Raw genomic sequence first — 15,000 nt, 5'->3', positions numbered from 1 at the left:
AACAATAGGACATTTGAGGTACATTAGATGTGAAATATTGCAATGGCATTTTTCCGTAGCGAAATCACTACTCCGCTCTGCACCCAAAAAGTAATCAATCAATTTTGATTACTTTACAAAAATAGCCATATTTGCAAGAAGAAGAATCGTTTTCAACCAGAACTGTACCCTTGCCTATCAGCTGATTGGAATGATGCCTGCGCCAATAGAGACAAGCGATGGAAATTCCTTGCCGGAGCTACATTAAATATAACTGTGTGTGCACTTCATGTGAAGTAAACAATAAAAAAAAATCATCAATCTAAAAAGAACCAATTAACAGCAGCAATGTGTCTTTGGTTTTGTAATGTGTGGAGTCTTAATAAAGCCCAAGCTTTTTCAGGGTGTTTTTGCCCGGCCACATTCTAACTCACTGCAGCCTTGTGTTTCAATGTATTTGAAATGCATTTTTAGATTAATCTATTTAACAAAAAATGGAAAAAGCAATCTATATATTCAACATGTTTCCAAGTGCCAACAAGTGTTACCAATATTGGGAAAAAGGGGAGGCTCTACATGCTTGAAGGAAAGAATCATGAAGTATTTCCATTTAGAAACTACCTCTTACATCTTATCCTCTCCTCCCTCCAAACGTTTCCATTTTACATGCGTAAACAGTCTGCATTTCAGGAAAAGTTTCACTTCATTTTTGTTACAAGACTGCTGGTTTCTTAGAAGAGTCATTCAGGGCTGCTCAGTTGCACAGAATTTAATGTTGTTTACAAAATCAGGTTAGTACAAAGTATTTATTTTTGGCGCAATTTTAAACGAGACATGTAGAATAAAGTGATTTTGAAATTCATTATTCCTGAAGGAAGTGTTTGTCACACCTGATTTGTTCAATGACTGTTGGAAATTTGAAAATCCAGCAATAGATTGTGTTTTTGCAAGCTTCAAGCTATAATAAAGAGTGCATTTTAGATGATTTTTCAAAGAAAACATTCCTTTCAAACCTGCCGGGGGGTTGTGGGGTTGAGATGGTTGTCAATGAAATGTCTGTCTAGTCTCTACATTAAATTCAAACAGCGAGGGCCAGGACTGAGAAGTCGATGGGTGGATGAGGAAAAGAAAGAATTATTACTGAATTATCACAGAACTGCATCAAGTCAAGTCCTACTTCTACTTTGATATCTCTGCCTCACAGAATAAATAATACATCATTTCTTTGCCCTGCTCGTAGAAACAAGAGTCAAAGTCAAAGTCAACAATGTTTATGTCGCACTTAATGTCCCTGTTTTGTAGCCTTTGTAACAGAACAAAACCGTTTACTCTTCAAACCTGAAACTTGTTGACAAGACGAGAATAAGCTCCATCACAACCCTGGTGAAGATCCACCAAGATACATAAGAGGTTCACAAGTTAAGTAAGCATCAACAGCCCATTCACACACTCTCTTATGAAGGTCATGACATCTTTATTTTGCTCTGAAAATTTCTTTTAAATCTTCTTTGGTTGAAATTGAATGAATACTGCAAGACATAAAGAAGATCTAAGAATAAAAGACGTAAATGAGACTCAAGGTGTTCCAACATGTGCTCCATCATTAATGTGATGGCTCTACAGTTCATACACAAATCTGCATCACAGCCTCTTCAGTTGATCAAACGTAATACGATTAAAGGCGCTGAGTTTTTCAACAGCAAAAATAAAGTGGAGGATGCAGAAGAATGGTTTTCAAGAATAATGTCAATCCTAAACTCTATGAAGAGATGCACTATTATAATGGAGACAATACAAAAGCAAACACTATTGGTAACAGCAAAGGATTCATTGCTTTGTTCCCTGGGTAACAGGGTTTTGAAATAAATAATACACTTATTAATCATAACAAAACAAATTCATTACTCTCATCACAGTATAAAAAAAACATCTCGCTTCATTCCAACAATGGGATCTTTACCCAAACTAATATCCCGTATCTGGCTTAGTGATCGTCAGTCAAGTTTATTTTTCATTAAAAACGATTTAAGAAATACGGCCCGAGGGCACATTTCTGTGTGTGTCTCACTGCATTAGAGTGTGCATGCTGCATTTTGTCATTGTATACACACATGGCAATGTGTGAAAGCCTGCTTATATATTTGATGTTAATGCGAAGCATACATTTTGGCTGGTTGATATCACTTACAGATTTAATTTGTATAAATAGTGTTTAGCGACACCTTGGGCCCAGAACGAGACAGGCAAACATACAGATGAAGACAGGGCAAAGCATCCACTGTCAATACACATGTTGCTATTTTCTCCATTGTTGGATACCTCCATTAGGCAATAATTACACCCATTACAAAAGACACGTACACTTAGGTTTCTTTCAGAGCTACGTGGATGAGGGGGTGGGAGTGGAATGAGATGTTTTGCATGTAAGTGTGATTTTTTTATCTATATATGTGTGTATCCTTTTTTACAAGGGTGGGTTGGTGTGAATGGATATAGCTGCGTCTTTGTGTTTAATTGCCTAATTTGCAGAAAGTAAAAAAATAAAAAGGTCAATTCCTTAGCCTTTAAGGTGCTGGTAAATTGATTCTGAAGGTGCCGTAGACCGAGGTCTCAAATAGAAATTGAGGTGTGTGAGTTGAGGGGCAGTTGAAGAAAGAGAAAACAAAAAGAGATTGTGTATCCATGGATTTGGATTTGAGTGCATCTGCATGTCTCGCTGCCAGTGTTTTAGAGCTTCCCTCCAAAATTGCTTTTGAGAGACAAATTTGAGACTTTGGGGCTAATTGAACTTTACTGCCACTATAGATACTACTCAATAAAAGGCACAGCTTAGGGACAGAGATTGCAGCAAGCTTTATCATGCCAACCATCAGTGTGAAACTGGTTAGTTAAAGCAGTATTTCTTGAAAGCCACTGCAGGAAAATGCAAAACAGCCTGAGCTGTTACAACTACAACTCAGAAGAAGGTATTCACTTTTTTATGGCTTTTTTCATCAAAGTTACAATCATTCCCTTCACCACTACACTGATCTGAATCAAACACAACACACACACACACACACACACACACACACAGATACAAACCTCAGCTTTGATCTTGTTGTCTCCGAAGCAGAGATGCTGTAGGTAGGCTGCGGCATTGGATTGCACCGATGGGAACTGGTGCTGTAACATCTGGATAACCTCTGGCAGCTCCGGATCTCTCCACCCGAACTCTCTGCAGAGAGACAGACAGACAGACACTTTGATTCCTGCAGCACTTTAACAAAGCATCTCACCAAAACACGGGAGATTACCTGAAAGTAGTCCAATAAAATCACAGACTCCTTTCCCCAACATGCCCAGAGCTACACATATTCACACGCTCACTTACACGGTTACATAGTGTACAGAGAGAGACAGACGTATAGATGAAAAGGAAAATGAAGGAGAGAGAGATTGAAATGGAAAAATCCACTTTGTTTCATTTTCAACCAAAGAGCTCTCCTCTTATGAGAGAGAGCTTTACGAGATAAGCATATATTGGGATAAAAACAATACAAATCATACACTGGATGCCCAATTTGGCAAAACATTGTCATTTCCACCCACCACAGGCAGCGTAATGAGAGCAAGCGGACATGACGACAGCATCCACGAACACTTTTACAAATATTATATATTTGTATTTACACACAACTCAAGGGGAATTTGAAACAACACAGTGAGTCTTTTAAAGTCTTTCCACTCTATGGCCAGGTGATTTGATATATAGTGAGTTCATAAAAGCTTTATATTGGGTTTTGTAAGTACGATACGCCAAGTAGCCAAGTGTCACATACAAAAGCTCCAAGGAAAAAAATAACACACCACAATATTGTCTGCATAGTTTGGCTGGCATGTGATTTTATGTGAACTGCAAATTGCAGGGAAGACTACAGAATGTTTTGAATCATGGTGCTTGGCAAACAACAATATCCTATAGATTACCATGCTGAAGAGCAACCTGAAAGCCACCTAAATGACCTTGATGTAGTGAAACACATTGCAAGCAAGTTAATACATATTAAGTGTTGAGCCCACACAAGTCCCAAAATGGTTTTGAGTAAACTTAGAAAATGATGTAAAAAGTTTTGAAGAATTGCACAGCGCAGCATTACTGCTGCCTGCATGCTGTCTGCAGTGTGAGTGGTGTGAGTTATGTTCTATACTTTCCACCATTACACTCCTATGAGCACACTGGACAAAGTGAAATAAATGTTTTGTCCTTTGGTAATACCCAGGAAATGGTCTACTTTATTGTATTATCCCCTGCTGATAATTGTTTTGCTACGGTCCCCCAAATGAGAAAATTATGACTGTGCGAGAAAGTGTGGGCGACTGTGTGTACACGTGTGCAAGAGTGTGTCTCCGCAATCTACTGTAATATTTTCTCCAATAACCACTCTGTGAGCTGTTTCTCTGTTACTTCCTCACTCTCTTTCCCTCTCTCTACCTCTTTATCTCAATGCTTTCAGAAAACTGTCGACTCTCAACATGATCCGAAGGAAAACCTACGTTGAAATTTTGCCGCTCCCATTGATTGTGGTGCTTGAGGATCGATTTTGTTGTTTCTGCAGTCATGCTCGCTGTTCTGTGCCACAATGCGGCTCAATGTAATCACCCATGGAGCTATCGTGGAAGACGTTGATTCATTTTGCCTCCTAACTCAGCCTCCCTAAACATGAAAATGTGGTAAATACAGGACAATTGCAGAGTTCAAATTGATGGGGTGGGGGGATTGCGAGTGCGCCTGAAGTTTTTGCGGCAGAAAAGGAAGCCTCGACACCGCACTCTCATCTCTGTCAGATGAAGTAAATGCGGCCTATGAAACATCTGTGAAAAGCAAAGTGTTCACGGGGAGTAAACGTGGCCCTTAAAGATAACGCAAGCTCCAGCGTGGACGGCTCTTTATCTGCCGAATGATAAGTGTTCATTCAGCCAGAAAGCAGGACTGAAGGAGGGAGGTAGAAGAGAGATAGAGAGAGGGAGGAAGAGGGAGGGATTCCCAAGGCATTTAGGGGATTTAGGAGGAGAGACCCTCAAACACCCCCCCTTAAATCACACAGCCAGATACCATCCGGCCAGTTTGTTTGTTTATGTGTGTGTGCGTGTGTGAGAGAGTGTGTGTGTGTGAGTGTGTGGTAAGATTAAGATAGGATCATGATGTGTGTTTATGTGGACACAATTGCCTCAGTGCTGTTCATCTCTGTGTGAGTTTGTGTCCATCAGTGTGTGTGTGTGTGTGTGTGTGTGTGTGCGTGTGCACAAGTGTTTTCATATTCATCCTTGTCTGCGCTTCAAAGTACATATGTATCTGATTTTACTGTGCGTGTGTGTGTGTGTGTGTGTGTGTCATCCATCCCCTGCAGCCTCCCAGCTCTGTCAGTGTAGTTAATAGAAAGCAGAGTGATCTGCTGATAAGATAAGCATCATGGCTCGCCATTAATTAAAAAACCCTGGTAGGGAGAGAGAGAGACGGTGTGAGAGGAACAGAGCAGGGGAGAGAAAGAGGGAGACGGAGTGAAAGACAGAGGGAGAATGACAATGAGGATGCAGAATTGAGGGGAAAAAACAGAGTGTTCGAAGGCAACTGTGGGTACAACGGGCAAGAGGAAGCCGGTAGGAGATGGAAAAATAAAAAAAAGGCATAGAGAAAGACGAAAACAACCCTCGGATGAGATGCCAGTCATGTCAACGCGGGTGCTAATGAGAGTTACAGCCCTGGTAGACGCACCTAGGCGACAAGTCAATGACGTGAAACAGTGGGATGCAAACAGTGAAGGATATATCCTGCACAAGGGACAAGTGATCAAAGAGGCACTGCCAAGCAACTGCAGGGCTCACACTAAATACCCACCCAACTTCTGAGGAATCCGTCACACAATATGCGGCCACTTGTGTGCCATATTCTTTATGACACTTTAATATTTTATGCCTTGTGTGGTAATACATGCCACACAGAAGAATTTGTTGACTTGCCTTTTTTAAACTTGAGCTACATGTTCCTGATACGACACACCGGTGGGTACGAGAATAAATTAGGTGGCACTGTTGCCGCACCGAGCTCCGTGTTCCTGGTTGGACAGGTTGCTTTGCCATTTCTCGAGGCATGCGTAGGCGTGATGCAGCGAAATATTTCGAATGGAAACACTAGGTATGGCAGGAGAGCAGTCAGACATACTGAGAATAAAGGCAGGTGGCAAGGGGGGTTTGTGGAGGAGGGAGGGTGGAGGCAGAGTGATATAACTGGGACAGAGGAAAAGACTGGTGTGTGATGGTGAGGCTTTGATGCAGGCGCACACACACACACACACATTGGCATGGGAGGTAGACAAAATGTGACAGAAGAGTGCAACGCATGAAAATGTAAGGATTATCAAAGGATTTCTTTTTTTTCATAAAACTCCTTTTTCATATCTCTCTCTTTTCATGTCCAGGTCTCATGGGACAGCTCAACCTCTATCTGAAATCCCAACATGCCCACTGATACATGTACACATACACAGGGAAAAGCAAAGCTCATTTACTCTTAAAAAACACTAATTGGATACACACACACAAACACACACACACACACACACACACACACACACACACACACAGAGTGGTGATGTTTGCTTTCGATGATTTGAATTCCTCTGTAGAGGAAAGCTGAAGTTGGAGGGAGACATAAGTGAAAGCATTACATCTTCCCTCTGTTGCACCATTCATTGTCATGTTCCCGTATCCCTGAACTCTAACAAATGAAATGGAAAAGTGTGGAAAGATGACTTATGTAACAGAGAATGTGTTAAATAATGACAAAGCCCAAACAAATGATGAGTGCCATTGGGTTATGGAGTTTAGTAACTGGTGTCCATGAAGAGTCAAACTGCACATAAAGGCAGCTGGTATTAAAACATAATGGGGAGATGTGTGAAATTTGAGTGTGCCGTAAACAGCTTCACCGCTTTTCCTGTTGTCTGCAATACTGCAGTGCCTTCGCCATGACACCGGTTACCGCAGCTGTTGCAAGATAAACCAGGACTGAAAGCTTATTTTGGTTTTAATAAGATCATCAGTAAGATATGACATCAAATCATAATGATTCAAACAACAACCTGTTCTAGTAACAACCTTTGCAAATTCAAAAATGTATAACTGTAATGCTGCATTTATTTGATGTAATTCACTATCTTCACAACAGCGTAATATGCGGTACATGATCGAAAACACAAGGGAACGTGATTTGTGTCTCCTAGCCCAAATCACATCCATCAGCAGGGACCACAATGCATCTGGAGTGACAGCTCCACACAGGAAGCATGTCCCGCTGGCCTTAATCTGATTGGACAAGGCCTGTCATGTCTGGTAACTGATTGGATGGTCAGCAATGGACGGACTGGCAGTGTGCATACCAAAGCAGATGCGAATTAGGACTTGAACATCAATCTTCATCACTGTGTTGGGATGGAGGGGGGCACAGAGAGAGAGAGAGAGAGAGAGAGAGAGAGAGAGAGAGAGAGAGAGAGGGCAAGTGTGGGAGGGAGAGAGGGAGAAAATAGTGCGAAAAAAGCAGGAAAAACACAAGAAAGAGAAAATGCAATTTAAGTAATTTACTGCATTGGTGATCAAATTCTCGTGCTACTCGAGAGGAGCTGAATACGAGTTTGATTAGGACAGAGTAGCAAATGACACACTTTTCAAATATTGCCTATTAAATCATTTTAGCAGTCCACGCTCACCTTTTTCCTAAGCCTCCTCTTTCTTTTTTTATCTCTCACTATGTGCATCCTCTCTTTTCCTCCTACTACACATTTTCGACCGTATCTTTTTGTATTTCCTCCCTATGGATGCCAATAATCTAAGGGAATTGCAAATGAATGTGTTCATGCGTCCACAGTATGTGTTAGTGTGGTTTGGATGAAAGTACATCTTGGACTTCTTCAAACAGGACTGTATGCTGGGTGTGCTTCTCTTTTCATATGTGTATGCATGTGTATGTGTGTGTGTGTGTGTGTGTGTGTGTGTGTGTGTGTGTGAATCCCTCAGTATGCATCTTCAGGTGGAGTGCTTTAGTCAAGGTAACGTCAATACAAAGAAGAGACTTCAGCAATTTCACCAATAAACAGCAGCCAGAATAAGGTACAGGTGAAGATGCACAAGCATCGACTCAAAGTGCAGTGCCGGGTCTCTTTAATTAAAACTTAATTAAGATGCTATCCAGGAACATAGCCAAGTCTCTTGATGTGTCCTTCTGAGAGAGCTTGTAAGATAAGTCTAAGTTTCTCTTGGCACATAAAACAGGGCGGTGGGATTCATCTCAAGTACAGAAGGTGGTGCTGGTAGACATGGGCAAGGATAAAAGATGTATCTAAAGGTATTTTGTGTTACCTCACAACCTACTGCTTCACAGTCTAAGTTAATTTATTGATGTATTCAAATAAAAACAGTATCACACTTGCCATGATATATTTGTTTCTTGTCTTGTCTCGATCCAATATGTTTTCGTAAGATATCATGTGAACCGTTGTATGAGGATACATTGTCATATAACAACTGCCATAACATAACCGTAAAAACTACCCTTGAATTCGCAATTCTATGTCTAAGTATAAAACAAGGCAGCCCACTTTTTGAACACACTTTTGCTGTGTCAACCAGGACAGCTGAGACCTGACCTGAAGCAGATGAATAGCAGAATATGCTTCCTCAGTCACTGTAAATGTGTCGATTTTGTGCATCACATAAAGTATTATGCAGGTACAATATTATTGATGTATCAACACAAAATCATTATGGGCACTAGCTTTAACATGTGTACAACAATGAGACATATAAGCAGCCCACCATGTCTTCAGGAGCAGTTGCGTATTCAGAGTAGCTACAAACAACTTGACAAATGACTGCAATATCATTTCTGTGTTATCTTGGCTGAATGGCCTTTAGCAATATTGCATGTTCTGCACATGCTCTTCTCTTCTGCTAAAAAAAAAAAATAAAAATCTCTGTGTGGAGCTCTGTTACAGCTGGAAGAACTGAACACAAATCCCCGCAACAGTAATGGGGATCAATGAAAGGTGGGGGAAGAGAGAGGGCGATGCTCCTAATAGCTCGGCAGACAAATGGATAGATAGAGATGAGTGGATGGAGCCTGGGACGAAACCAATCCAGAAATAAACAGAGGACAAAAAAAAATATTGGTGGTGAGTCGGCTGCAATGAAAACATCCCATCTTCTGTCACCTTCCTCCTCCTCCTCCTCCTGCTCCTTACCTACCGCTCCCTAGTTACTGATGGGCAAATTGAAATGACTCTGGTAATCAAAGATCATCTCTATCCATGGATGTAGAAAAGTGAGCTGGTAGTATTAGTAGTATTAGTGCAAAGGAGATAAACGATGAATGGAATAGAATGGATGGAGGAAGAGCCGTCTCTTCATCTCTATAGAGCCTTATCACAGTATACCACAGTATTAAAATTGACGGTTGTCATTTAGTAGTTCATTTAACACACTACAGTACTTTGAACTTGAACATTTATTTTGTTATTTAATTCTGCTATCATTTCATTATGATTCATTGTAAATTATAATAATAATGGTGAAAATTTTACCATCACTTTAGTAGGAGAGCCCACATGTAACTATTTCTTTCTTTGCCTCCTTTTGTCTGCATGTAGCACCATCCCTGTTTCCCTTTATTTGCCTCCTGCTCTTTCTCAGACGAGTCTGGAGTTTTTTTTCATCCGAAACCCATGCAGCAACCACACAGACGATGAGAAAATCAATACGCTTTCTCTATGGCTGGGAGTAGGAGGCTCAGGAGGTTGAATTAAAGCGAACAAAGGACGGAGTGAGAAGAATGATACCGACTAACATGAATGGGGACGAGACAGAGATGATGGTGGGAAAAGAGCTGGTGATACAATGTACTGTACGTCAATAGCAACCTAAGAGAGAACTCGAGCAATTCTAATTTAAATATTATTATGTTATATACTATTATATATTACACATCCTATTTTGTATAATCATCATGATAGTACATTGTAGTATACAGTGCATGTTTGTCCATTTTATGTACAGAACAAAGTAGAAAAAGTTAAAAAACTTGTTGCAGTCATCAACGTGAAAGGCTAAATTATTCAAGCTGATGGCAAAAGAATCATGGTTAAAAAATAGCCGCAAATGTATTTGATGAGGTAAAAAATGTCTTTATCTTTATCTGCTTTCTAGTTCTTAAAGCAGGAAAATCTTTTTCTTAACAGCATGATTTTCAAGTAGGAAAGTGCACTTCATCTACAATTCTTGTACAAGTCCTAGGTTGGTAGGAGGAGTGATTCAGCAGGAAGAGGATATGGCACTTTTTATCTTTGAATGTTCATTTGGATCTGTTCTGTTCTTTCACCGTAACGCTGTCCATTGAACTGATCTACTGCCCATGTACTCTTTTCTTATAGTGTGTCTACTTGAAAATGTAGAAAAATGTCATTTAGAGTGTTTTTTTTTGTGAGAGGCTGGCTTCAGTGGGGCTGCTGAAGGGGAGCATTAGCGTGCAGGGCCGTGGAGCGATTTGCCGGGGTAAGGAAAACACAAACGCCGCCACTAGTCCTTGCAATTAGCTGAACACACAGAATCGGAGGCCAAATCGAACACGGCATTAAGCTGACAGACAGGTGTTCATTTATATACACACACCCAGTCAAAGGGTCTGCACACACGCACATACACAGTGAATTGAATATATACACGCACTGCAGTTAAGCTAAGGTGCGTGCACTCACATGCACATACACATTCAACAATACATACCCACACAAACTCTTGCATATTGCATATGCATTGAAGGCACACAAACACGCACTGCAAACGTGCAAATAAACACATATTCACACAGCTATTATCCCACCTTTGCTGATCGGTAATTTTCAGCCCGGTGGCACTATTCCCACGTTACACGGTGCAATTACTGGATGTTTACAAAGCCAAACAATAGGCCAGTGAAACATACACTCAGTCAAACATTCATTAGGCAGGCCAATAGAAACTGAGGTGACCTGGACCATTACTATGTATCCCTCATTAAGATTAGGCTGCGTATTCTACTGTATTCAAAGCAGGAATAAGGCACGATCTAATTCCCTAAGAACATCCCTACAATCGAAAAACCAATTTGGTTGTAGTAAGAGATTCAGTGTAATACAATGCTGTTTCAAGTGGACTTTATCAAGCTGCAACCCTCACAGGCAATGGCTTGTGACTTTTGCATTACTGTGTATCCCTATAAGGAGGTCTGTTCATTATCAAAACAGTTTAACGTAGGAGGGTTGTTGGCTTTCCTTACTCTCCTATTTGGATCAACCATCTAAATCTAGAGATCAAGGAAAAGTAGAAGATAAGTGGACCTCATTAGCATTAACTCTAATTTTGTACCCCGATTTTAAGATGTGACACGGGCCCTTTATAGACCGGGGTGGGTTTTTGCACGGATTGATGAAAGAACTGACATCAGTGAGCCACACATCAGCAGAATGCACTGCAATGGTGTCTGATATAAGACTGCGAAGAGCCACTCAAACTTCAGCAATGATATAACACAAGTGAACAAATTGTCCAATCAAACCCCCATCCACTACACTCAGCCAATCATAGTGCAGGCAGAAGATTAAGCTGTTGGATGAAGGTGAGCCTGCTGAAAAATTACTGTCCCATTGTCTCTTGATTTGCTAGCTGAGATGCAATCATGTCAGAGTCTGCTCCGGCCTCTGAACTACAAACTGGAAAGGTGAGCTATTTTTACTGTGATGGTGCTAATGATGGTGCTAGCCTGTGCTATGTGTGTGTGTGTGTGTGCATGACCAACAAGTATGCCTCATCCCTGATGAAGGTGCCACAAACAGTTTGTGTGTCTGTCAGTTTGTGTGTCTGTGTGCATCACACAAGCACAAATTATCCACAATTATTCTGCCATGTGAATATCACACTGATAAGGTCAAGATGGATATTGGCACGGTCGGCAGCTTTATATATATGTGTGTGTGTAACACATTCATCCACTGTCAGACTCACTTTTCAGAGGCAGACATTTAGTATTGAGGTCAAGGACCTGCCCTGACATTAAACAACAGAGATGAAAACATGTACACACTCAAAAGCACGACACACAAACACTTTCTTTCGCTTCCTCGGGTTGTATTTTTTCCCTTATTCTCTCACACACACACACACACACACACACACACACAGACAAACACACGTAGACACCTGTGAATCCTTCATACTGCCCGCACAAACTAGGAGTAAATTCAGTACAGTACTGAGGCATCCCCGCTCGCAAAAACATTTTGGTCACACACACCTTGTTTTTATTTATTTCCCTCTCCCCTTGGAGTGGACGCCACAGTGACAAGCTGCAAAGCTCCAATAAAAGCAATGGATGGTTAAAAGATGAGGTTAAGACAGAAAGCTGTATGAGGGACACTGACATTTCCAGTGTGCTGAGTGTGTAATGGGCCCTAAACTCTAGGCAACATGAACACACACTAGCAGATGTCAACTGTCTGAACCATGATTGCTTTGTTCCTGCCATTACCAACACAGTTTTTTGCATACTATGTGTGTGTGTCTGTGTGTGTGTGTGTGTGTGTGTGTGTTTGTCACCTCTATAATGGAATTTGGGTTTCTCCTTAACATGATGTTTAAAAAAAACAGGTTATTGCAGAAAACAACCCGGTTATTTAAGTGCATGTAAATACACTGGCTCACTCCTTTTGAGTGTGTCTTAATGGCTTCTTTGTTGTGTCACCTCTAAAGTAAACTTTGATGGGTATTATTGAGTTTTTTAAAAATGATTTAATATTTTTGGTTCTCTAAGAACAAATTAAGAAAAATAACTTCACAGAGAGGCTCTGGTTTAAATCCCATGGAGCTGCGGTCGGCCCACTCAGTAATACATCCATGTCGACAGCTATTAAAGTAGCCAGGAGCAGCATTTACCCCTTTGCACCCATTTACACTTTGAAATAATCCCGATAAACTTTGACTAACAAAATCCCGAGTCCAAGGTCTGCTGTTGCAAACGTTTCCAAACAATTAGTTTAAAGAACAGGTAGCTGTGCAGCTTTTATATATCTAATCCAAAATGGCTCCATAATTCAGTTTGATTTGCCTCTGCCCAGACATTACAGGGTAATTATGAACTAAGCTTACATTTCATCTTGATGTGACTAAACTCTCCTCGGGCACTGTGGGAGTGCGGGTGTGGACATATTAATATTTTGCAATTGCCTTGTGCGCAGCGTGTTTGGTTTGTGTGTGTGTGTGTGTCAGAGAGATAGTGTAATAAGCGAGATGACGCAAGAGGGAAGACAAACTAATAAACCAGTGATTAGCTCACGCACCTGCTATTCTCATTAGTTCATACTGGGGTAATAATACAGCACAGAGAAGTGGTAGCAGTACTGTATTTGCTAAAAGCTGTGCAAGACAATACAAGGAACACGCTCATAAGGATGCTGACAGTGAAGTTGACGACATTTAGGGTAAGAAGATGGTAGCGATGAAATATGAATGTGACAACAAAACATGAGGAATGATAGAGGCAGTGACAAACAAGATGTGATCACGACATCTCATGCATCTGAGATTTATAGTTGCAATGATTGTGATGTTGTTCAGGCATTGGAGCACTATTATGACTACTTCTATAAGTGCAGATGATGATATCAGCAGATGATATCAGTATCAGCAGATGATGATAATAGGGATTAGAATGATTGGAATGACGCTGATGAGATTGTAATATCTCCGATGATTATTTTGACTGGTGGGGAATGTGGTATCAGACAGAAATGGCCAGTTGCATTTAAAGATTTTGAAATGTCTCACGTGAAATCGCGTGTGCTGAAGCACTCGCACACATAAATGCAACCTTCAAAAGCGGATTAAGTGCGACTAAAAGCAGTCATCCACTCGAAGGATTGGAGGGGATGGAGGAAAGAGAGGAATAGAAACATTATATGCTGGAGCGCCAAACATGGCTCATGCAGTATGACAGAGTGCAGACTGTATTCACACTGGGTTCACTCAACATAAAGTAAAATGAAGTACTTCCCAGCGATATGTACACAACTATACAAACACCGGCACCCTCCTTAGGGGGGGTGTAGGTGAAGGCTATGGTGGTGTATTTTCCACCTTTCTAATCAGTTTGATCTGAGGTTTGGGTGTGGATTTGCAGCCTTATATTCACTGAGCAACCTTTCAATGACACAGATGACTGCATTCTCCAAAGTGGTATCATTTGGTGAGAGAAATTATACTTTAAACATGTTCACCCATCCTTGTTAAATGATTGTTGCCATGAAAGTAAACCCCATGACGGAATTGGATTGAAATTATTACAGAGCAATACCTGTTTGACAGCTCTGCGACAGCTAGAAAACAATGAACCGAAAATATTTTGCTCTATGTACTTTCACCGAGAACACTGAGGTTTACTGTATATTTTGTAATATACCTTGGCTAATACTCTACGCTTAGGTGGCATTTACGCTGGGAGCATGGCAATTGAACCAATTAGTACTCCTCCTTAGAAAGACAGTTCATTCTGACAGTGTTAAGTGCAACACGGCACAGAACTTGGCAGAAAGATTTGCCCACAATATTGATCCACCCTGAAGTAAATATGAGGTCTGCGGTTCACGAGATGCAGGTCCAGGCAGCGACTAAATGGCATTCCAACACTGCAAAATCACTGAAGTGATTCAGGCAAATGCACAAAAGGTACGAAATGTACACCGGGGGAAAAGCAAACACGATCCCACGTGAATGCACATGGTGCTCATTACAGCACGGGCCAATGCCCAGAGAAATACACACACACACACACACATGTACACAACACACACCTTTACTAAGAGGGGTAAGACCACACCAACAACCTTGTCTGATGCCTCATATGCATCAATTCACCATTCTCTCTCTCTCTCTCTCTCTCTCTCTCTCTCTCTCTCTCTCTCT

At 41.0% G+C, this 15,000-nt stretch overlaps 1 protein-coding gene across 5 annotated transcripts in view; it reads right to left on the bottom strand.

Annotated features, from left to right (window-relative positions):
- The window catches only part of ctnnd2a (catenin (cadherin-associated protein), delta 2a), a 221,379-nt gene that overhangs the window by 68,615 nt on the left and 137,764 nt on the right, over nt 1-15,000 (bottom strand). For all 5 annotated transcript variants that reach the window (XM_031849928.1, XM_031849932.1, XM_031849929.1 and 2 more), the window contains exon 13: nt 3,064-3,196. In XM_031849928.1, the coding sequence (XP_031705788.1) occupies nt 3,064-3,196 (133 nt within the window). The remainder of the gene's footprint in view (nt 1-3,063; nt 3,197-15,000) is intronic.

This window comes from Anarrhichthys ocellatus, unplaced genomic scaffold (assembly GCF_004355925.1).
Source record: "Anarrhichthys ocellatus isolate YVR2014 unplaced genomic scaffold, GSC_Weel_1.0 scaffold10, whole genome shotgun sequence".
Classification (NCBI taxonomy): domain Eukaryota; kingdom Metazoa; phylum Chordata; class Actinopteri; order Perciformes; family Anarhichadidae; genus Anarrhichthys; species Anarrhichthys ocellatus.
Note: the sequence above shows the minus strand (reverse complement) of the source record. Positions and strands in the feature narration are given on the sequence as shown.